The sequence below is a fragment of the Eurosta solidaginis genome, chromosome 3, assembly GCF_040869045.1.
Source record: "Eurosta solidaginis isolate ZX-2024a chromosome 3, ASM4086904v1, whole genome shotgun sequence".
Lineage (NCBI taxonomy): Eukaryota > Metazoa > Arthropoda > Insecta > Diptera > Tephritidae > Eurosta > Eurosta solidaginis.
In genome coordinates, this window is record NC_090321.1 from 172362497 (window position 1) to 172386796 (window position 24300).

The 24300-nt window shown below is 40.0% G+C and overlaps 1 protein-coding gene across 1 annotated transcript; it reads right to left on the reverse strand.

The window, feature by feature from the left end:
* LOC137246053 (uncharacterized) lies at nt 1-3898 on the reverse strand. The gene is made up of 9 exons (XM_067777159.1): nt 3790-3898; nt 3605-3732; nt 3392-3541; nt 3038-3241; nt 2804-2969; nt 2550-2734; nt 2163-2316; nt 1781-2077; nt 1-56 (listed from the first exon to the last, which is right to left on the reverse strand). Exons 1-9 carry the CDS (start codon nt 3896-3898, stop codon nt 1-3), a joined length of 1449 nt encoding a protein of 482 aa, XP_067633260.1.
* Nucleotides 3899-24300: the final 20402 nt, after the last annotated feature.

The window sequence follows — 24300 nt, forward strand, 5'->3', positions numbered from 1 at the left end:
TTAACCATGTGAAGTTGGTTGACCTAACCATAAAAGTAGGTTCGTATGGCTCCAACCTATAAAAATTGGTGAAATTAACTTACATTAATAGTTATTTCCATATAACCACAAAAGTTGGTAAAAAGTAGTGTAGAAATTGTAATATAACCACAAAATTTGTAGAATTAACTATTTTTACTGTTAAGTTACTATAAAAATTGTATTGTTACAAAAATTGTGGTACATAGTACTAAACGATAAAAATTTTCATAGTACTATTTATATTGTAGTCCTACTATTTATATTGTAGTCCTACAATATAAATTGTGTGATAACAATTTTAATAGTTTAGTACTACCACACCTTTAGATACATTAAAGTTTTTGTAGAATAGTTAAAATAAACATTTAAATTTTTGTGGTTACGTATCTACTTTAATTTAAATATCAACGTTGTAAAGATTAAAACATACAATTTATATTTTATTCACGAAAACTTATTTATTTCTTTTAAATATATAATAATAAAAATAATTCACAAAAAGTTACAATGTTCAAGCCTTTTCCGCTCTTCTTAAGTTAACCATAACAGTCTTTTAGATAACGTTTTAAGCATAAATGAATATGTGTACGTTCAGTTAAAAAAAAACCAAAAATAAGGTTAAACCAGAATCTATTCTAAACCTCTTCAAGCATTCTTTTTTTTAACATCGTTTTAATCACAAGTTTTCAGTGCCATACTTAAATTTTATTTATTCAGAAATCTCTTTCTCCGAGAACTTTATATTAATAAATAGGTTCATATAGTATGAATAAATATACATTAAATTTTCTCCAGAAAAAGTAAACATACTTAACTTCTAAAAAAAATATACAGCGTAGTAAAAGCTTTTAAAGCGTATTTTTAATTATCCATAACAGTCTTTACGAAAATTACATACCGTTTGCATGAACATTTTTGCAAAACATATTTTAAAAAATGACTTGAATTTTGAGGATAGAATGTGTTTGAAACACCTATGCCTCAATTTTCCTTAAAGAGGTCATTAATTTTTCTTAGCCTAAACATGTTTTTTTACTAGAATATATATATATATATGTACAAACATATATTTGGTGTATTCACGAAAGCCTGCTTATCAGGTTATCTGTTTATGTGTTTATATTTTGAACACAGTTTATAAAACCAAAATACACTGGAGAGAAATAATTTTTAAAACAGATAACTTTATATGCAGACTGTCGTGAATTGCCCAATTGTATTAATAGAATTTCGGTCTTATATATAAATTTCCATTTGGAGAACGATTTATATGTAAAGGTGACTTGTAAAATTCGGACGGCTGTAGAATTTTAAAATTACTTTCTTTCAGTGAAATCAAGTATGACTGGAAGTGTTCAGAAAAACATTCAATTTTGTGCTTGATGCACAGGGGGCTTTAGCCCCTCAAAATGGTGACTACAATGTACACAAAAGAAGGTGCTTGAAGATGTCAAATTATGTAAAACTTTAAAGTGAATTGCAAGAAAATCCACATTTTGAAAAACTTGTTCACACAAAAAGCACGATACCATATTGAATTATTATACATATGCACATACATATATGCACGCTTATTAACAAAGTTTTCTTATCATACTATTTAAGATCGTTAATTAAACACAGTACATTTGGAGATGCCTTGTCGTCTTCTAAATTTATCGAATAAAAATACTTTTGAACAAACAACTAAATTCTAAGCTATCACTGGGGTATTTTAAATTCAGCAAATGAAATGTCTTAAAACACGTATCAAACGCACTTAAAAAACAAGGCATCTCATACTTGATTTCATCAAAGTAAACATAAAACTTAGCGTCACATAAATTATAGCCAACTGCAATAATTATTGGTTGTAAGGTCTCACCGCGATCAAAGAGAGAAGTCTTCAGCTTGTTTAAACAGTTTTCAACATCATTTGCCGTAACAACATGAAGAATAAATGACATTTGCGAATCTTTGATAGTGGACCGGTAAATCTTTCTTGTGGTATTTGCTTTTCGTTTTATTGTTGGACGTAGCAAAACATGTAGCAGTAGTGCAATGAGCTGTTCTGAACCTATGTATATGTTTAAAAACAGTATAGAAATACATATAAATAAATGTACAAATAAATAAATGTTTGAGGAAATGCGCTGGCAAACCTTTATCTTGTGATTTTATTGTTTCCAATTGTTGCAAGTGCGCCGGATCCGTCAACTTTGCATTTAGCAATGGGATAATCTTGAGATTAAAGGTTTTCCATTTATCGACGATAGATGTCGAATGTGGATGCAAATAACTAAAATCGATTTGAATCTAAAAATAGATAGTATTGATGCTGTTAATATATATTGTATTATTGTAATTCGTACAAGTATATAGTATTGACATGTTTTAGTATGTGATTTTCATTTTTTGGTTTTGGTTTGAAAAACACTAAATTTTTTTTTCAAATATTTCAAATCAAAAACACAAAATTATTTATGGCAGAAGTGGTTAAAGCATTTCAATACCAGGTGCCCTATAATTATGATAAGCACTATACTTACCAGATTATAGCCCAATGAATGTGAAAAGAGTTTCCAATTTTGTAAGACGTTAATAGTGCTGCTTTGTGTACCGTTTGTGCTTAAAATTTCTTGTCTTCGTTTTTTGAAACACGTCCGCCAATTTTCCTGCACCTCATTCCACGGCTCCGTAAAAATTTTTAACCAATCTTGAGCCTTGGCAATTTCTGATGAATAAATCAAAAAAGGTTTATAATAGTACACATAAAACGTAGAAAAATTCGACTTCAATATACCTGTTTCTTCTCCACAGTTTGAAATATCAGCTTTTGGGGATTCACCACCTATATTGTTTCTCTCATAAACAAGTTCACCCGTTCTCTTTAAGCGTTTTGCAGTATTATAATATTTGTCATACAATCTTCCTGAAGGCCGCGATCCAATTAAATTAAAGTATATTGCCTATGTAGAAAATATCCAAATAAAAATAAGCAAAACATTAAAAATATAGTTTTAAATAAAAGACAAACCTTGTCGTCATTGAATGTTCCTTCAATTTGAATAGATATGTGCTCAAATTCTTTTCTGCCAATTTTTATTTTATGTTTTAAGTGCCAAGTTATTATAGAATCTATTAGAATTTTACGTGCTGCGTCGTTCAGTTTTCCAGTGGCTTTGTAAGTCTGATTGACATAGTATCCATTTGGATGACTTGCCAATACTGATTGAATATTCTAAATTTTGAAAATAAATTAAAATATTTTAACCAAGAGACACAATTTTTAGAACTCAACACACTGTTTCTCATCTACGTTATTTTTTTACATATAATTGAATGTGTCTCTATTGTGGGTATTATACACTGAAGATATTTACATACTTACAATGGAGCCGCGGTACCCATGAAGATCGTTGATAACTTTTGAAGAAGTGCTTGTTGATTGGCTGCAGTTTAAATATGGTGAATTTTCAATGTCTTCCAGGAAAGTCGTATCAACAGATATTGTATCGCAGGCTTTAACATCAGCATATCCCTTAAATAAAAAAAGTTTTACTTTGTTTACCAAATAAAATTCTAATTTTATGTTTGTACTTACATTTGCGATTTTCCATTGCTGAAGCTTGAAACGAAACTCCACTTTTTCTCCTAATTTACGTTCCCGGAATAAGTATGTCAAGTCCTGCTCTTCCAAATATCTTAGCCGTTTAAGTGTAATAGATTCATCTACAATTAGTGAAAATATTACACATTTAATAAGTTTTAATTATTTCTTTTACAAACTACAATCGATGCATGTAATTATTTCCACACTTTTTATGTGAGCAATAAAAGCAACAACACAACCAAAGCCAAATAACGGAATGCTTGCATGACGCAGTTTCAACAGCATATTTGTTAATTTACAAAACTAATTATTAATAAACTTACCTTGTCAATTTTGTAAAATGTCGCTGAATCCCCAAGTTTCTAATAAAGATTCTAGTCCGTCCTTTTCAGGAGATTCTAAAATATTTTCCATTTTTGTAATTTTGCACACAATACTCACGCACGACCGGCTTCTTCAAAGTTTTCAACGAACTGATTGCAATGAGCGTCGGCTTCTATTATTGCTGTCGTTTACTTTTTAACTGCTGTATCAATGGTTACTTTAACACAAGGAATAGTAGTTACACAATTTTCCATTGTCCAAATAACCTATTAAAATAGTTAAAAAGCAACAACAATTTCAGGGAGAAATATTTTAACCGATTGGTACTGGTACAATTAACCAAAGTTTGTGGTTGGTTTAACGATTTTTTGAAATGAACAATTTCATAGTAAAATTAACCAAATAAGATCAGTTAAATCACACTAACAAAATAACATTAGAAAAAATACGATTTACGTCGGTTAGTTTTACAGACGAAATAGTAAGCGAAGAAAGCAACAATTTTTGAATTGGTTAATTCTACTATATTTATTGGTAAGAAAAAAACAACAACATATAAAGAAAAATTTAACTTTTTCTAATAGTTAATATAACAACATAACATTTTTTAAATTACAACAACAAATTAAAAAGAGTGCACTAACCGAAAAAAAATTGTTAATTTGACCAACGTTTGCAGTTAGCTGAGCATTTTTGCAACAACAATTTCCATTGTAGTAAAATTAACCACGGAAATTGTTAGATTTAACCAATGTTATTTTTCTGGGTGTACTCAAACTGACCAAAGGAGCTATATTGGGAAGATGCCAAGATGCTGAAGTAGTTATTAACTGTGAACAGCTCCACGAACACGTTTCTAGTGATACTGATCTTTAAAATGACATCACGGCATGGACGATGGGGCTACAGGAAGCCTATCAGAGTAAGGCAAAACAACTGCTCCTAAAGTACGCGAACATATTTGACCAGGATGGTTCCAAACCAGGCCGCACCAACGTTGTGAAACATCAAATTGACACTGGAGATGCGAGGCCGATCCGTCAAGCTCCACGTAGTGTTCCACTGGCGAAGGGGGAAGTTGTGAATCAAATCATACAAAAATTGAGCGACAGCGTCGTCATCGAACCATCAGCTAGTCCATGGAGCTCACCGGTAGTACATGTAAAGAAGAAGGATGGAAAAATGAGGTTTTGCGTGGACTACCGGAAGTTGAATGACGTTACGAAAAAGGACAGCTACCCATTGCCAAGAATTGACGACAAATGGTTTTCCAAACTGGACTTGAAAAGTGGCTACTGGCAAGTGGAGGTAAAGGAGGAAGACAAAGAGAAAACAGCCTTCAGTGTCGGAGATGGTCTTTAGCAATTTACAGTAATGCCCTTTGAACTATGTAATGCACCGCTGTTTTCAAGGGACTCATGGATCCGTTATTAAAGGAACTGCATTGGAAAACGTGCTTGGTGTACCTGGTGTACCTGGAAGACATCATCGCATTGGGTAAGAATTTTGCTGAACATCTTAAAAACTTGGAGGAAGTTTTCCAGAGAATAGCTGGCGCTGGTCTGAAACTAAGTCCCAAAAAGTGTGCGCTGTTTAAAAAGGAAGTAAATTATTTGGGTCACAAGGTAACGACAGAGGACATCTGCACTGCGAACGAAAAGATAGAGGCTGTAAAGGATTGGCCAAGACCACAGAACCTACATGAATTGAGAAGTTTCCTTGGGGTGTGCACATATTACCGCCGATTTGTACCAAATTATGCTAGCGTAGCCCATAGCCTCCACGAGCTTACAAGAAAAAATAAAGCTTTTGAATGGAAGAAGGAGCCAGAAGTGGCTTTCCAAATATTGAAAGAGCGTTTGTGCACTGCCCCATTGTTGGCATATCCGATTCCAGAAGCAACATTTATTCTAGATACAGATGCGAGTGGATATGCTATAGGAGGCGCTTTACCACAACTGGTCGATGAACAGGAGAAGGTAGTTGCAAATTACAACCGTTCAATTGGAAAACCAAAGAGGAACTACTGCGTTACATGGAGGGAGCTGTTGGCATTGGTATAGTGCATTAAACATTTTCACAAATACCTCTACGACCAGCGATTCCGCGTCAGGACAGATCACGAAGCGTTGAAATGGCTTCTGCAGTTCCGTAATCTGAAAGGACAATTGGCATGGTGGATCTAGCTACTACAAAGCTATGACTTTTCCATTGAGCATCGAAAAGTTAGTTCCCATAGAAATGCTGATACAATGTCACGAAGACCATGTAGTTTGGAATGCAAGCACTGTTCAAAGGCCGAGGCTAAAGAAGACATTATATATGCCCTGCTAATGACTATAACGTGTACGGATGAATGGAACAAGGAACAACTAAGAAAGTGTCAGCTAGAAGATACAGATCTGTAACATGTTATGCAAAGGCTCGAACGAAACGAAAGACCAAACAGAGAGGAGATGTCAGCAGAGAGTCCCATTGCGAAGTCATATTGGGCACAGTGGAACAGTTTAAAATTGATATCCGGTTGCTTGCATCGAGTATGGGAGAGTGAGGATGGTCAATGCAAGAAGAAACTGATAGTTGTTTCCAGAAAGAGGATTCCTGACGTGCTCAGCGAGCTGCATAATGGTCCAAGTGGAGATCATCTTGGAATCACGAAGACGCTCGAGAAAATTGAGCAGAGATTCTATTGGGTTGGTTGCCATCAGTCGGTCACTGAGTGGATTGCCAACTGCGAGGTTTGCAACAGAGCGAAAGGGCCCAAAACACGAAGTCATGGCCAGATGAAGCAGTATATTTCAGGTGCACCATTTGAAAGGATCGCCATGGATGTCGCAGATCCATTTCCTACTAGCAACCGCGGAAACAAATACGTACTGGTGGTTATGGATTATTTCAGTAAATGGCCAGAGGTATACCCAATCCCAAACCAAGAAGCGGAAACAGTAGCAGAAGTGGTTACAAACGATTGGGTTGCAAAGTATGGTGTACCAATGGAATTACATTCTGACCAAGGCAGGAATTTTGAATCAGCTGTGTTCCAAGAAATGTGTAAGAAGTTGGGCATTCGAAAAACACGAACAACTGCATTGCATCCTCAGTCCGAAGGTATGGTGGAACGCTTCAATAGAACATTGGAGGAGCATTTAAGGGAAGTAGTAGACAAGTACCATAAGGAGTGGGATACACACATATCATTATTCTTGATGGCTTGCCGATCGGCAGTGCATGAGACAACGGGCCAAACTCCCACAAAGGGAATAACATGTTATGCAAAGGCTCGAACGAAACGAAAGACCAAACAGAGAGGAGATGTCAGCAGAGAGTCCCATTGCGAAGTCATATTGGGCACAGTGGAACAGTTTAAAATTGATATCCGGTTGCTTGCATCGAGTATGGGAGAGTGAGGATGGTCAATGCAAGAAGAAACTGATAGTTGTTTCCAGAAAGAGGATTCCTGACGTGCTCAGCGAGCTGCATAATGGTCCAAGTGGAGGTCATCTTGGAATCACGAAGACGCTCGAGAAAATTGAGCAGAGATTCTATTGGGTTGGTTGCCATCAGTCGGTCACTGAGTGGATTGCCAACTGCGAGGTTTGCAACAGAGCGAAAGGGCCCAAAACACGAAGTCATGGCCAGATGAAGCAGTATATTTCAGGTGCACCATTTGAAAGGATCGCCATGGATGTCGCAGATCCATTTCCTACTAGCAACCGCGGAAACAAATACGTACTGGTGGTTATGGATTATTTCAGTAAATGGCCAGAGGTATACCCAATCCCAAACCAAGAAGCGGAAACAGTAGCAGAAGTGGTTACAAACGATTGGGTTGCAAAGTATGGTGTACCAATGGAATTACATTCTGACCAAGGCAGGAATTTTGAATCAGCTGTGTTCCAAGAAATGTGTAAGAAGTTGGGCATTCGAAAAACACGAACAACTGCATTGCATCCTCAGTCCGATGGTATGGTGGAACGCTTCAATAGAACATTGGAGGAGCATTTAAGGAAAGTAGTAGACAAGTACCATAAGGAGTGGGATACACACATATCATTATTCTTGATGGCTTGCCGATCGGCAGTGCATGAGACAACGGGCCAAACTCCCACAAAGGGAATTTTTGGCAATGACCTTCGACTGCCAGCTGATTTGAAGTTTGGGATAGATGCCGTTGCGGAGAGAAATGTCAAGAAATCCACTGGTGTCTTGGAAGAAGAGCTGAGAGAGATACACGATCTGATAAGGCAACGAACAAGGATTATGAGTGACAAGATGAAAGCCAGATACGATAAAGCAATTAATTCGAAGGTTTTCAGGGAGGTGATTTGGTGCTGTTATACAACCCACAACGGAAAAAAGGTTTTTCCCCAAAATTACAGTGTAACTGTGAGGGCCCATACAAAGTTGCAAAACGGATCAGTGACGTAGTTTACCGTATACAAACCATTGGTAAACCACGAACCAAAATGAAAGTGGTTCATTTGGAAAGGCTGGCAGCGTTTAGATCGAGAAATTTGTCTGATCGGGACGATCAGACTTAGGTGTGTTATGGTAACGCATCTACATTGGAATCAGTAAGGAAGGCGGTCGGCATGATATGTTGGTGCACAGTGGCTAGTCATTGTCGGCTGGGGCGGGTCCTTGCCAACCTTACTGTTCCTGCGCCATAAACAGAAAAATGTTCCTATCATGCCTATCAAAACGAGCAGCTGTCAAATTCAAAACAAACCCGACAGAAGCGCAGAGACCGACTCAAAACGCTTAAAATTCAAAATTAAAACGACATCCGGTCGAACCGGATGCCACGGACAAACCGTTGACTTTCCAACATTAAAAAAAAAAATTCAAATTCAAAAAAAAACTGTCAAAAAAAGAAACTAACGATCAAAAAAAACTAACCGAACCGGAAACGACCGGTTACTAAATCTGAAAAATGAAATAAAAAAAGCTGAAATACAAAGACAAATAAACAAAAGGGAAATACACAAAAAGGGCCGAATATACAGAGGGGCGCCGCGGGTGGTGTTGCGACGCCCGGTGCTTTAACCCACCCTCAAATAACCATGGCCACCGACGCACCTATAATTTCGGTGGCCCCTTACCTGACTTACCTTATGCCTTCTAAATAATTGGCGACGCCAGCATTCCCATTTCAATTACAAATTTATTTATAATTCATTTTCATTACGGCTTATTACTTAGGATTATGATTTAATTTATATAAGTTTACAGCTAGGTACATTAAAGTGAGCGAAATGATGCCGTACAAAAAGGAGGTTCACTAGGAGTGATTAGTAAGAAAAAAAAGTATGTACATATATTCATTCCTTTTGATATAAACTTGATTTAGATCCAGGTCATATTTACTTTGGTACTGAATTCAAAAAAAAGTAGACCATCCCAATTGGAGGGTAGGCAGGGGTATACATGGAAGCTTCCTTATACCTGCTCACTTTGTTGTGGGCATATGTCGAATAGCATTGTTTTAAATGAATATGCTTAAATATACGTAAGGACAGACCTATTTGTTCTTACAAATCTCTCGTTTTAAACCACGAACTTTCTTCAAAATACCCTGAAACATATGCAGGTTAGAATTGACCAATAAACGTTTAGCGTTTGACGCAATACTTCAACGTCTGTACTTAAGATTTACATTTTTATTTAGGTGTACGGTGTAAATTAGGCTTTTATTTAAAATTTAAAATATATAAAAAATAAATAAATACTAGGCGCGCTATACCATCGGGGAAATGCAGACCGACTTTCCTAAATTAATCATCTAAAACATGTTTACTTGCGAAGTTGAAAAATACAGAAAACTCCAATATACATATGTATGTATGAATACACTAATTTTCAATAAGAACAAATAAAAATAATCTGACACCTTTTAAATATTATATTTAACTTTTACATTTCAAGTATGTGTATATAACATACAAATTGGCATGTCTAGTCCTTTAAGGCTAAATATACATACATAGTCAAGGTATTTATCATCATGCATATGCATCTGATATCAAATCTTTAATTGTATTTATCTTGATTTTAAATTTAATAATCCGAAATTTCCAAATTGGGTATGCCTTCTTGGTTGTCTTTCGTTAATGCAAACCTTACCTAATCTTAGTCAGAAAATTCTATACGAAATTGGCATAGCCAGGACATATGCGAAATTTTATTTAGGGTTACCACAAAGCATAGCATTAGTTTTGCGTATTTAACGCAAAGGTACAATAGTGGTGGAATTCAAACGTAATACAACGGCTGGCATTCTCCAGCTGACTAAACTTAGGCAAGTATTTCATAAGGGGGGTTGCATACATATGTGCAACCTAAGTGGTCATATGCTTATATGTACATATACCCCTACTCACTACGCACCTTGGTACATTTTCTAGGTGGCTGCACTCGACGCGCACTCTAATGGGGCATATGTCTATATATGCATATAACTATACCCAATTTAGGTAGCTAATCATACGTGTAAATGGGTGGCGATTAGATGTAAATAGTGTTAGTGTCGTATGTCATGTTTCGTGTGCCCACCCTTATGTACGTGTACCTAGGAGTGTATGTAAGCTCCACTCAAGGGGCTTTGGAACGGACTCACCCCTTTATGTGGTTATTGCGGTAGTTGTTCTGGTTGAGGTGGCCGGCTCTGGGTGTGCCCGGCTTATTTCGTTGGGCCTATAGGTAGCGGCCTTTGCTGCTGCGGTTGAACTTGCTGTTGTTGATGTTGCTGATACTGCCGATTCAATTCATTGGCTGTTGTTGTTGAATCTTACCATTTGTTATTTGTGCCAATACGTTCATGTTGCCAAAGACCGTTTTACGTATTCAATACAAAATCGATTTTATAAAGTTGCAATTAATTCAAAAAAAATTTCCCCGGTTTGTTGTTGTTGCCGGTTCAACGGGCCCATGAGCATATAAGGTGTTTGCCACAGGTGGTTGTAATTCTACTGCATCCACATTCATGTACACATAACCGCTTGCAAATGTGTGAACAAATTTTTCAATTGTAGTGAGACTCCTCGCTGTTTTTAATGCGTTCAGCAAAATTCGTATATTTTATACTTAGTAAGGTATGATTGATTGAACATAAAATGGAAGTGCGGCTTTTTATAGTTAATAGCAAAGAAATGTATTATAAAACTATTGCCAAATGTTGTCCTTTTTGATCACTTTTATTTTCCTGCAGATTGATTGATAACGTTGCCGATATCTTTCTGTAACTTCGGTAATATTTTTTTTTTTACTTTTTCTGCAAAGATATAGCAAATATCACTTTTCTGGTGTGTATCGGGCGGAAACTCATGCTAGAAGAGAAAAATTTTTCTTCCTCATGGCCGGTCTGTCTGTTCCCTTCCTTTCGATATTTTTCTTTCTATCGCCACTTTCACCACATCGCTAGGTGTGTTCGCGTGAACACGCTCCCAAGGGGATCATGGCCGTAGACCGCAGCAGCAGACCGTAACAAACCTGCTTCGCTTAGAAGGCCCGACGATGAAGCGAACAGGAACCCGGATCCTCTGTGGGAAGCTACTGCCAGGGATCTCCGACGACAAGCAACGTGGGGCACGACTCACCCCTGAGATAAGAGTCTCAAAGTCCTACTACGAAGCTAGTCGGGCAACATAGGTCTATCAAAAAAAAATTAAGTCAAGTTGGGAGTAATTTCTTTCCTAGTTATACGGGCTTTGCGGCAATTAGACATTTGTTATGGAGAACTCGTCAAAACTCCAAAAGATGATTCCTAGAGGTTATCGCTCCCATTGGAATGCAAGACAAAAAAAAAGGTGTAGACATTTTGATCTGGAGAACTCGTCCAAACTCCGAAAGGCTAGTCCGACCTAAGCGTGGACTGCCAGGGTGTTCACGGTCCTCGGTGAGTACGCGTGTGAACAACCTATGAGGTCACTGCTCGGGGAGAATACTGGGCGAGATGTCCCCGACCGCCAAAACGCCCAGACAAAAAAGGTCCAATTGGTGGGTATAGAAAAAAAATCAAATTGTAAATTGGTAAAAGAAACGCCCTTGTGGGTTCATTGCGGACGAATATCCGAAGCATGGAAGCGACCTATCAATTTCCCGTTTAGGTCCTCGAGATCATACAATGCATTGCCTATTTTTCGAAGCACGCGACACTTCAGGTATTTGGGTAGGAATTTGGCGTTAATGCCTTGTTTAAAGTTACTTAAGGCAAAATTTCTTCGGAAAACTTCCTGACCTTCCTTATAGTTGACTTGTCTAGAGCGCTTGTTATAGGTGGTTACTCCCCTATCCTTGGCATGATCTAAATTTCTACGGATCTGCTCACGAATATTAGTCAACTTGTCAGCTCGGCTTACTACCGTAACCTGGTCTTCTCGAAGGCTGCCGAGTTTCCCTAAAATGCTGTACGTTGAGGCATGCTGGACCATGTTTTGGCCATATAATGCAAAGTATGGAGAACACTGAATCGCTGTATGAAAATCACTTCTCAAAACTGATAAAATTTCGGGTATATGCTTATCCCAATTAGTGTGGTCAGGTTTATCCTTCAGGAAAATCCTAATCTTAGAAACAATTTCTCTGTTGACGCGTTCAGATGCGTTCGCTTGGGGAGAATATAGCCCCGTCCTCACGTGCGTCACCCCGTAGTTTGCAAAAATTTGGTTCATTTCCTTCGAGATAAACTGTTTACCATTGTCACTGTGAATAAACTCAGGGACCCCTACAGCTGGAAAAATTTCTGAAGCGAAGTAATTTATAACGTTAACAGTGGTGGCTCTCTGCATGGGCTTTAGCCAAACGTATTTTGAAAAATGGTCTAGTACTATAAAAAGAAATTGATTTCGCCGCTTAGATCTCGGATACGGCCCTAGAAAGTCGCAATACAACCGCTGAAATGGCCTTTCGGATTCAAAGGTACTCCCTATAGGTGGTCTCGACTGCTGATTGGTGGGTTTTACCGTTCTGCAGGTGTCACAACGCTGGACGTAGTCCCTGACGTCCTTAGCCTGCTGCGGCCAGAAGTACTTCTGCCTAACACGTTCTAAGGTTTTCTGCCATCCGCCATGGTAACTCCGGTTAGCGTCATGTGCTAATCTCACTGCTTCCTCAGTCAACCCTTTTGGCAACCATAAACGCCACAGCGAGTCTTCTTCCCCTTCCATCCCCTTACGAAACTTAACTCTTTTGAAAATTACACCGTCCACCACTCGTAAATCCGGAAGTGATTCCTCGTTTTCGGTGACGGTCCGAATTAAGTCTAAATACTCATTGCTGGTAAATTCGGGAGAGACTAAGTCTATTTCTCCGGGTGTGGTAGTGAAAGTTAACTCGTCAACGTCAAAACGCGACAGCGCGTCTGGTACTACATTCAGGGTGCCCTTACGATGTTCCATTCTAAAATCGTATCTTTGCAGTAAGAGTGACCATCTCGCCAACCTCCCGCTCAAGTCTTTTTGTGTCATCAACCACTTGAGACTGGAGTGGTCCGTAACAATCCGAAAAGGTAATCCTTCGACATAGGGTCGGAAACGCTTCACGCTAATTATGGCTGCAAGACATTCCAGCTCGGTTACTGTGTAATTGCGTTGAGCATTATTCAGCTTTTTCGACACGAATGCGATTGGATGCTCAGCGCCATCATCATCGACCTGAAACAATACTCCGCCAACACCTATTTTGGAAGCGTCACATTGTATCACGAATTCCCTTGAAAAGTCTGGTTGGGCCAAGACAGGCGCCGAACTCAAGGCTACTTTTAGTTTTTCGAACGCCTCTATAGCTTCAGGAGTGAGTTTAAACGGGCCTGCTGACTTGCGGAGACAGTCGGTCAAGGGACCTGCCAAGTCCGCAAAATTGGTAATAAATGCTCGGTACCAATTCGCCATGCCCACAAACCTACGCACTTGCCGAGGGGATTTAGGGATCGGGAAGTTTTGTATTGCTTCTACTTTTCCCGGATCCACTTTCAGACACCCGCTGCCTATCAAGTACCCTAAGTAGCGTATTTCCTTCTGACAAAATTTACTTTTTTCCACATTTATTGTCAGACCTGCATCTCTCAAACAGTTCGCCACTTCCGCTAGCAATTTTAGATGATCCTCAAAATTAGTGCTACATACCATCAGATCGTCCAGGTAGACAAAGACGTTCTCTCGCAGACGCGAAGGGATCGCCTTGTCCATCAGCCTACTCATAGTCTGCGGTCCATTGCACAGACCAAATGGCATCACCTTGAAGTGGTACAGAGGCCTCCCCGGAACTGCGAATGCTGTTTTTTCCTTCGAGGACTCTGTCAATTTGATCTGGAAGAACGCGTCTTTCAGATCAATGCCACTAATAAAATGCGTATCTTTCAGTCTGCTCAATAAGCCGTTGATATGAGGCAGGGGGTACGAATCCTTCTTAGTCACCGCGTTGACCTTTCTCGAATCTATGCACAGCCTGACTTTGCCTGGTTTCCGGACCAGTACTACAGGACTACACCACGGGGAGTTGGATTCTTCTATAACTCCTAACTGTAGTAACCTGTCTAGTTCTCTAAAAGCTTCGGCTTGCCTCGGCGGCGAAAGAGGAAAATGCTTGCTTTTTATAGGCACAGCATCACCGGTGTCGATGTGATGCTCCACTAATTTAGTTTGCCCTAGGCCTAACTTCTCGTACGAAGGAAACGTCTCGATGACTTTTCGCAATTCTGATTTCATTTCTGGTGACAATTCATGGAGGTTAAGTTCCTCTTCCTTTTCAAGCCTAGTCTCTAAGCACTCTACGCTCGGGAATATTTCGGGAGCTAACGCAAATGCTCTCCAAAAATCTACCCCGAAGTATGCTTCCTGGAGCAATGAGGGAACAAGGTAAAAACGAATAATCTTTGTGATATTTTTAAAAGTGACCGGTAGAGATACTGAGCCTAAAATTTTTTGCTTGTTGCCGCCTGCGGTATATACGAACGCATGTAAGGGCTGATATTCGAAGCCGTTACCCTTTAGGAATTCTAATCCATTCTTCCCTAAGATGGAGACGTTGGCTCCCGAGTCCAACAACCCTACAAGAAAACTATTTTTAATTTTAGCCTTTACTAAAGGCCTTTCGTCCTCAGTAAGCGTTAACGTGGTGGCTTGCAGCAGTCTACGCTCCTGTACTCTCCTGTGGTATCTCTTCCTACACTTCAAAATATTGTCCGATACCGGATATTGGTCAAAAATGGTATGTCTTATTTGTTCATACCCATCCTCCCTTTCTTCTAGGGTTGGGAAAAGTTGCGTTTGGCACGCGACATCCCTATGCTGGCGTCGCAGAATTTTGATTTGCTCGCCCATCGTGAAAGAGGACGTTCGACTCTCGGATTCAGAACTATTCGAGTCGTCAGTACTATCGGGGAAGGTTATTATTACAGTCGAGGGTTCTTCTGCCAGGGTACTACTGCACCTCGGAAGCTCACCACCTCCATGCAGAGATTCGCCCTCTGGTTCAGCGCACGGGACGACGCCTCGAGCACTGGCTGATGTGGGAGCTATGAAGCCGAACGAGGTTCCCCCATCTTCTCGCTCGGGTACTGGTTTCCCTGCCTGCGATGGTCCCTAGGGCATTTAGGAGTGAATACACCCTTATACCCACATTTAAAACAAAAAGGACTTTTTATGGGTTCCTCGCAATATATATAGGAGTGCCCCATTCCCTGGCAATTCCAGCACTGGATTCCCGAGTAGTCCGGTCTTCTGCTGCGTCTATATTCCAGCGCCTCTATCTGCGGATCTATCTCGCCGTTCTCGCCTTCCATCGTCATGTCCGGGGTTGTCACGCGTGCCTCGCTTACCTGCCGTCCTGGGTAATTGGCTCCCAGCAGCTTGCTCTCTTTCAGCACTTGTTCACCTCGGCGTGCTACATCGCGCAGATCATGGAGGTTCCTTACGTCCGCATTAAAAAGCATTAGCTTAAGGCTACTGTTGACGTTCCTTTTTATTATGTCAATCAGTAGAAGCTCTGACATCGGCTCCCTTAAGCGCGCGTTCAAGGAGATTATGTCCGCGTGAAACACGTCATAACACTCACTTGCCTTTTGCTTGCGCATGGAGATCTCCATCATGATCTCGTGGTCCGTTTTCAAGGTGCCAAACTCTCTTTTTAAGGAGTAGCACAAAAAGGCATATGTCGCATTTGGGTTTTGTTTGGTAAATAGCCAGTACCATTCTTCGGCTCGTCCCGAAAGGAATAAGTGAAAACTGGCCATTATTTGTTCGTCAGGGCATTGTGTGCGCTCACACAAGGTGTTTAATTTGAAGAGGAAATCGCTTACACTCCCAGTGCCGTCGAATGCGATTTTCCACTCCTGCGGTTTTACTGTTATGCTGCTTGGAGTCGGGTACATTGGCGGTACTACCGATGGCAATGGGTTACGGTCCATCCTGCTTGCGTTCCTGTGTTGCTGGTGTGCTTGCTGCGTGGATTCGAGAGCGGCGTTGAGCTGGGCCATGTTGGCTCTAATTGAGCCCATCTCTCTTCGCATTTCCTCCTGCGAAGCCTGGAACAGTTGGTGTAGCACGTCCACCCACGAGCCTCCACGAGTGGCTTCGTCCTGCATTCCTAGGAGGTTCGCCTGATCGCTGGTAGCGTCCCCAAAATTTCCAACCTCTTGATTTGGTGGTAAGGCACCCGCTCCATCTGGTGCATAGTTCGACACATTGGTCATTATCCCCGAGATGTTGTGTGTGTTTAGCAGCGATGCATTCAAATTGCTGGTGCCTACAGGTATGTCCAATTTGTCGCGGTCGTCGTTCGGGCCCGAGCCTATATGAGTCCCCGCGGGATTTCCGTATTGCCCCCCTACTGGGGTATGCACCACCAAAGGACGCCTAGCTTTCGAAAAAGCCCCCCTATTAGCGCCGCCCCGGTGCTGGTTCCCTCGTAAACTGCCCGCACTCTCGAACGGAGTGTTCCGGCCCGTTTGCCCGTAGGACTGGTCACGCGACATAATCCGTTAGAGAAAAAAAAAATTCTTTGCCAAATAGTATCCGAAAAAAAAACCTTCTGTTCCCAGAAGATGGTTTGTTACAAGAGGAAAAAAAAGTTTATATATCTATATATAAAAAAAATTGTGCGAGAATTAAGGCAATCATTTATCAATGATCGCACCAAAATAGAAAAAAAAAAATTCAAAAGCTGAAAAGAAAACGGTTATTATATATAAATTTTATATGAACAATGTAGGTGGTGATGGGAACGCTGACATCCCATCATTAGAAGGCAGTAGGCTAGGCAAAAAAAAATTGATACAAACACATTCATACTTGGCCCTAGTGCTCCCAACCGCAATCGAGGGGGTCTTAAGGCCCCTCCGAGATTGGCTGGGGCCACTAGGGTCCGTTCCAGGCACCCACGGGTTGGTCTCAACACGCCCAGCCGCAACTCAGGGGCAGTCTCCAGGGGCTTGCCCCTGGGACTGGTTGGGGGTGTTGAGGCCTCCCGTCCGTTCTCACTGGACACCCCTCCTGCCTCCGCCGCAATGGGTGGAGCGGTTTCGAAACCGCTCCCCAGTCTGGTGGGACAGGAAGGAGTGCCACTCGGAATCCCAGCTCAACCCATCACCATCCAGGTGGTATTCCAAGCTACCACCTGGGACGTGGGATGAGCTGGGGTCCTCACTACACGCACACACACATTCACCCTGGACAACACAAATTCGGCTAACGGAACCTAAAAAAAAAACTACTTTACAAAAAAAAACCCAAGTTAGCGGACATATTGTTACCAGGGCCGACTAACGGACAACATTCCGGGAAAATAAAAAAAAACCCACTTACAAAAAAAATCAAGTGCGTTTAGCACTGCCTCATCGGGTGGAAAAAAAAAATCCGGAGACTTGACGTAAAGTCCGTGGCTCCTTCGGCCACTGCCCCCGATGACCAGCCCGGACAACCTGATCCGTCTAACCATCCCACCGCAACGTAGGTGGCAGCTCTGTGGCTGCTCACTCGGACTGGTGGGATGGTCAACCTCACAGGTTGACCCGACTGACCCCCGCGGTCAGCGCTTCAGGCGCCGCGTTGGGCGCCATCTGTTATGGTAACGCATCTACATTGGAATCAGTAAGGAAGGCGGTCGGCATGATATGTTGGTGCACAGTGGCTAGTCATTGTCGGCTGGGGCGGGTCCTTGCCAACCTTACTGTTCCTGCGCCATAAACAGAAAAATGTTCCTATCATGCCTATCAAAACGAGCAGCTGTCAAATTCAAAACAAACCCGACAGAAGCGCAGAGACCGACTCAAAACGCTTAAAATTCAAAATTAAAACGACATCCGGTCGAACCGGATGCCACGGACAAACCGTTGACTTTCCAACATTAAAAAAAAAAATTCAAATTCAAAAAAAAACTGTCAAAAAAAGAAACTAACGATCAAAAAAAACTAACCGAACCGGAAACGACCGGTTACTAAATCTGAAAAATGAAATAAAAAAAGCTGAAATACAAAGACAAATAAACAAAAGGGAAATACACAAAAAGGGCCGAATATACAGAGGGGCGCCGCGGGTGGTGTTGCGACGCCCGGTGCTTTAACCCACCCTCAAATAACCATGGCCACCGACGCACCTATAATTTCGGTGGCCCCTTACCTGACTTACCTTATGCCTTCTAAATAATTGGCGACGCCAGCATTCCCATTTCAATTACAAATTTATTTATAATTCATTTTCATTACGGCTTATTACTTAGGATTATGATTTAATTTATATAAGTTTACAGCTAGGTACATTAAAGTGAGCGAAATGATGCCGTACAAAAAGGAGGTTCACTAGGAGTGATTAGTAAGAAAAAAAAGTATGTACATATATTCATTCCTTTTGATATAAACTTGATTTAGATCCAGGTCATATTTACTTTGGTACTGAATTCAAAAAAAAGTAGACCATCCCAATTGGAGGGTAGGCAGGGGTATACATGGAAGCTTCCTTATACCTGCTCACTTTGTTGTGGGCATATGTCGAATAGCATTGTTTTAAATGAATATGCTTAAATATACGTAAGGACAGACCTATTTGTTCTTACAAATCTCTCGTTTTAAACCACGAACTTTCTTCAAAATACCCTGAAACATATGCAGGTTAGAATTGACCAATAAACGTTTAGCGTTTGACGCAATACTTCAACGTCTGTACTTAAGATTTACATTTTTATTTAGGTGTACGGTGTAAATTAGGCTTTTATTTAAAATTTAAAATATATAAAAAATAAATAAATACTAGGCGCGCTATACCATCGGGGAAATACAGACCGACTTTCCTAAATTAATCATCTAAAACATGTTTACTTGCGAAGTTGAAAAATACAGAAAACTCCAATATACATATGTATGTATGAATACACTAATTTTCAATAAGAACAAATAAAAATAATCTGACACCTTTTAAATATTATATTTAACTTTTACATTTCAAGTATGTGTATATAACATACAAATTGGCATGTCTAGTCCTTTAAGGCTAAATATACATACATAGTCAAGGTATTTATCATCATGCATATGCATCTGATATCAAATCTTTAATTGTATTTATCTTGATTTTAAATTTAATAATCCGAAATTTCCAAATTGGGTATGCCTTCTTGGTTGTCTTTCGTTAATGCAAACCTTACCTAATCTTAGTCAGAAAATTCTATACGAAATTGGCATAGCCAGGACATATGCGAAATTTTATTTAGGGTTACCACAAAGCATAGCATTAGTTTTGCGTATTTAACGCAAAGGTACAATAGTGGTGGAATTCAAACGTAATACAACGGCTGGCATTCTCCAGCTGACTAAACTTAGGCAAGTATTTCATAAGGGGGGTTGCATACATATGTGCAACCTAAGTGGTCATATGCTTATATGTACATATACCCCTACTCACTACGCACCTTGGTACATTTTCTAGGTGGCTGCACTCGACGCGCACTCTAATGGGGCATATGTCTATATATGCATATAACTATACCCAATTTAGGTAGCTAATCATACGTGTAAATGGGTGGCGATTAGATGTAAATAGTGTTAGTGTCGTATGTCATGTTTCGTGTGCCCACCCTTATGTACGTGTACCTAGGAGTGTATGTAAGCTCCACTCAAGGGGCTTTGGAACGGACTCACCCCTTTATGTGGTTATTGCGGTAGTTGTTCTGGTTGAGGTGGCCGGCTCTGGGTGTGCCCGGCTTATTTCGTTGGGCCTATAGGTAGCGGCCTTTGCTGCTGCGGTTGAACTTGCTGTTGTTGATGTTGCTGATACTGCCGATTCAATTCATTGGCTGTTGTTGTTGAATCTTACCATTTGTTATTTGTGCCAATACGTTCATGTTGCCAAAGACCGTTTTACGTATTCAATACAAAATCGATTTTATAAAGTTGCAATTAATTCAAAAAAAATTTCCCCGGTTTGTTGTTGTTGCCGGTTCAACGGGCCCATGAGCATATAAGGTGTTTGCCACAGGTGGTTGTAATTCTACTGCATCCACATTCATGTACACATAACCGCTTGCAAATGTGTGAACAAATTTTTCAATTGTAGTGAGACTCCTCGCTGTTTTTAATGCGTTCAGCAAAATTCGTATATTTTATACTTAGTAAGGTATGATTGATTGAACATAAAATGGAAGTGCGGCTTTTTATAGTTAATAGCAAAGAAATGTATTATAAAACTATTGCCAAATGTTGTCCTTTTTGATCACTTTTATTTTCCTGCAGATTGATTGATAACGTTGCCGATATCTTTCTGTAACTTCGGTAATATTTTTTTTTTTACTTTTTCTGCAAAGATATAGCAAATATCACTTTTCTGGTGTGTATCGGGCGGAAACTCATGCTAGAAGAGAAAAATTTTTCTTCCTCATGGCCGGTCTGTCTGTTCCCTTCCTTTCGATATTTTTCTTTCTATCGCCACTTTCACCACATCGCTAGGTGTGTTCGCGTGAACACGCTCCCAAGGGGATCATGGCCGTAGACCGCAGCAGCAGACCGTAACAGGTGGAGGGCAGTGTGACGAATATTAGTGACAATAAGTGATACTCACATCACTAGTCTGATGCTAAGTAAATGAAGCCACAATAACAATAAAGCAGGCAGTCACTTGTATCTACATAAACGAATCAATCATTATGTCTACACAATATACGTACACGCAGCGGAGAAGAGAGAGAGAGAGTGTATAGCTTACGTGCATCTGTAGTTATCATTTTATAGCAGTAACTAAGTAAATTCTGGAAACTCCTAGAAGTATGGATCGAGGAAATCGAAGAGTATAAAAAGCAGCAACAGTAGAGGCACGACAATCAGTTTGATTTAAGCAAGCTATCAGTTGCGAATTATAAGTGTTATTGTAGGTAGGTTGAACTGGCCGGTCCATGAGGACCAAGTGTTATTGTGAAGTACTCTAATAAAGGCCATTTATTCAACAGTTTAGTGATTCGTGCGTTAGTAGAAGGTAGCAAATAAGCGGAATTGCACTAAATTCGTTACAACATATTTGAAATGAAAATATATAATAGCCATGTTTTTTTTTTTACACGTAAACGTCTATACGCTTAAACTTTATATGGACTGCTAAGCGACAAACTTTAAATACACCTCTGAAATTGCTGCGCATAAAATGTTTCCTAATAAATTTCAAAACGCATTATACTCAGAGGTAACTGAAATATGTGTCTTTGTTTCACCCTCTACACTAATTATATGTATTCTATGTGTGTCTACAATTCATCGCAACTGATTCAGCTATATGTTATACCCTAAGGCCATCAGAGGGTTATGTCTCCGCTTTTCGGTACACCCTGTGGATATAGCTAGTTATTTAACCACTGCCGCTAGATGGGTCTCCTAAGCATTATCTAAGTGAGGGTAGGCGTTTTTTATCACGCGCAAACGTAAACGTATACGCGTGTATAAAAAAACACGGCTAATATAAAAATTAGTCGGGTTTCCCTTCCTGACGCTATAACTTCAGAACGCACGAACCGATTTCCACGATTTTGCTTTCGTTGGAAATGTCTCGGGCTCCGTGAGGTTCATTGCAAAGATTATTCAGGATCGACGCTTAGGGTCTCGATATATAGGCCAAAACTTGGACCCGGGTACCCCTAGAATGTGTTTATAGAATATGGATAGCAAATGAAAGCTGTTGATGAGTGCTTTAGTAGAGGGTAATTTTCATTCGTGGATCCGGAGACACCTAGAATGTGTTTTTACATTATGGGTATCAAATTGAAGCTGTTGCTGTATGCTTTAGAACAGAGTAATTTTTACACAGCTGGGTGACTAGGGTCTCGAGATATAGGTCAAAACATGGACCCGGATACACCATGAACGTTTTTTTAAATTATGGGTATCAAATTGAAGCTGTTGATGTGTGCTTTAGTACAGAGTAAGTTTTATGCCCCTGGGTGACTAGGGTCTCGAGATATAGGCCAAAACGTGTACCCGGGCACCCCTAAAATGTGTTTATAGGATATGGATATCAAATGAAAGCTGTTGATGAGTGCTTTAGTAGAGGGTAATTTTCATACCCCTGGGTGACTATGGTCTCGAGAAATAGGCCTAACCGTGGACCCGGGTACCCCTAGAATGTGTTTATAGAATATGGATAAAAAATTAAAGCTGTTGATGAGTGCTTTAGTAGAGGGTAATTTTCATACCCGTGGGTGACTAGGGTCTCGAGATATAGGCCAAAACGTGGGCCCTTGAAAGCCTAGATAGTGTTTTTACATTATGGGTATCAAATTGAAGCTGTTGATGAGTGCTTTAGTACGGAGTAAGTTTTATGCCGCTGGGTGACTAGCGTCTCGAGATATAGGCCAAAACGTGGATCCGGAGACACCTAGAATGTGTTTTTACATTATGGGTATCAAATTGAAGCTGTTGATGAGTGCTTTAGTACGGAGTAATTTGTCCACCGCTGGGTGACTAGGGTCTCGAGATATAGGCCAAAACATGGACCCGGATACATCATGAACGTTTTTTTAAATTATGGGTATCAAATTGAAGCTGTTGATGTGTGCTTTAGTACAGAGTAAGTTTTATGCCGCTGGGTGACTAGGGTCTCGAGATATAGGCCAAAACATGGACCCGGATACACCTAGAACGTGTTTTTACATTATGGGTATTAAATTGAAGCTATTGCTGTATGCTTTAATACAGAGTAATTTTTACATCGCTGGGTGACTAGGGTCTCGAGATATAGGCCAAATCATGGACCCGGATACACCTAGAATGTTTTTTCATTATGGGTATCAAATTGAAGCTGTTGATGTGTGCTTTAGTACAGAGTAAGTTTTAAACCGCTGGGTGACTAGGGTCTCGAGATATAGGCCAAAACATGGGCCGGGATACCCCTAGAATGTGTGTATTATGGATATCAAATGGAAGCTGTTGCTGAGAGGTTTAAGGTAATTTTTATTGTGATATTCGATTTAGTCGCATCAACCTGGCAAAACTGATAAATATGCATGCGAAGCCGAAATAAAGACATGAATTAATAATGCCCACATACCTATTTGCATGCGTCCTATTCGATTTGCCTGAAATTTGGTATATAAATTTGCCTATATTAGTATTTACTATGCTTTTTTCCGGGAAGTAAACCAGATACGGACTGGGACTGGAATTAGGACTAGGACTGGGACTGAGACTCGGAGTGGGACTGGGACTGAGACTCGGAATGTGACTGGAACAAAATACATACCACCCTCTGGGACTGGCAATAAGATACGAAGAAGAATTAGAAAAACGTAAGAGAAGAGAAAAGAGAGAAGGAGACTGAGAAAGAGATAGAATGAGACGAAGATGGAGATGGAGATAGATAAAGCGAAAAATACGGATGGAGGAGTGAACACAAAGATTAGGAAAAAGTGTAGAGAGGCGAGGGCAGAGTTAGACGGAAAAAGCTTATTAAAATGTATGCAGATAGACCAAATTTAGGGCAGAACAATGTCTGCCGGGTCTGCTAGTATACATATAAAGTGATAAGAATATTGAAACTAAAATTACAATTAAAAAAATAGTCATTTTGGCAACTAGTTAAAGCTAAACTAAAATACGTCTTAAATTTAGTTGTAGCTTTTTGGCATAATTTTCTATGAACAATCTGCTAAAAAAGCTGAAACTGAATATAAAACATATTTTATTTTGACTATGACTATGCGCCTTTATATTTGGGTTTTGGTGGTAGATGCACAATCAGATGAAAAGTAAATTACTTACTACTCTGCCCTATTGCGAATGTTAGAAATTTCGATGCAGTTAGTACCCTGCAAAAATCGCGAGTACCCCATGCATGCTATGGACCAACCGAGTGCTCCAAAATTAACCACAATTCATACAAAAAATATGGTCCAATTAA

What these genes read in the sequence shown, in the direction of transcription:
- LOC137246053 (XM_067777159.1), bottom strand. Translation starts at nt 3,898, where the DNA reads ATGCTGTTGAAACTGCGTCATGCAAGCATTCCGTTATTTGGCTTTGGT. An exon ending in GAACATTCAATGACGACAAG is followed by an intron (nt 2,970 to 3,037) that starts GTTTGTCTTTTA and finishes TTTTCTACATAG; the next exon opens with GCAATATACTTTAATTTAAT. An exon ending in ATTCATTGGGCTATAATCTG is followed by an intron (nt 2,317 to 2,549) that starts GTAAGTATAGTG and finishes ATCTATTTTTAG; the next exon opens with ATTCAAATCGATTTTAGTTA.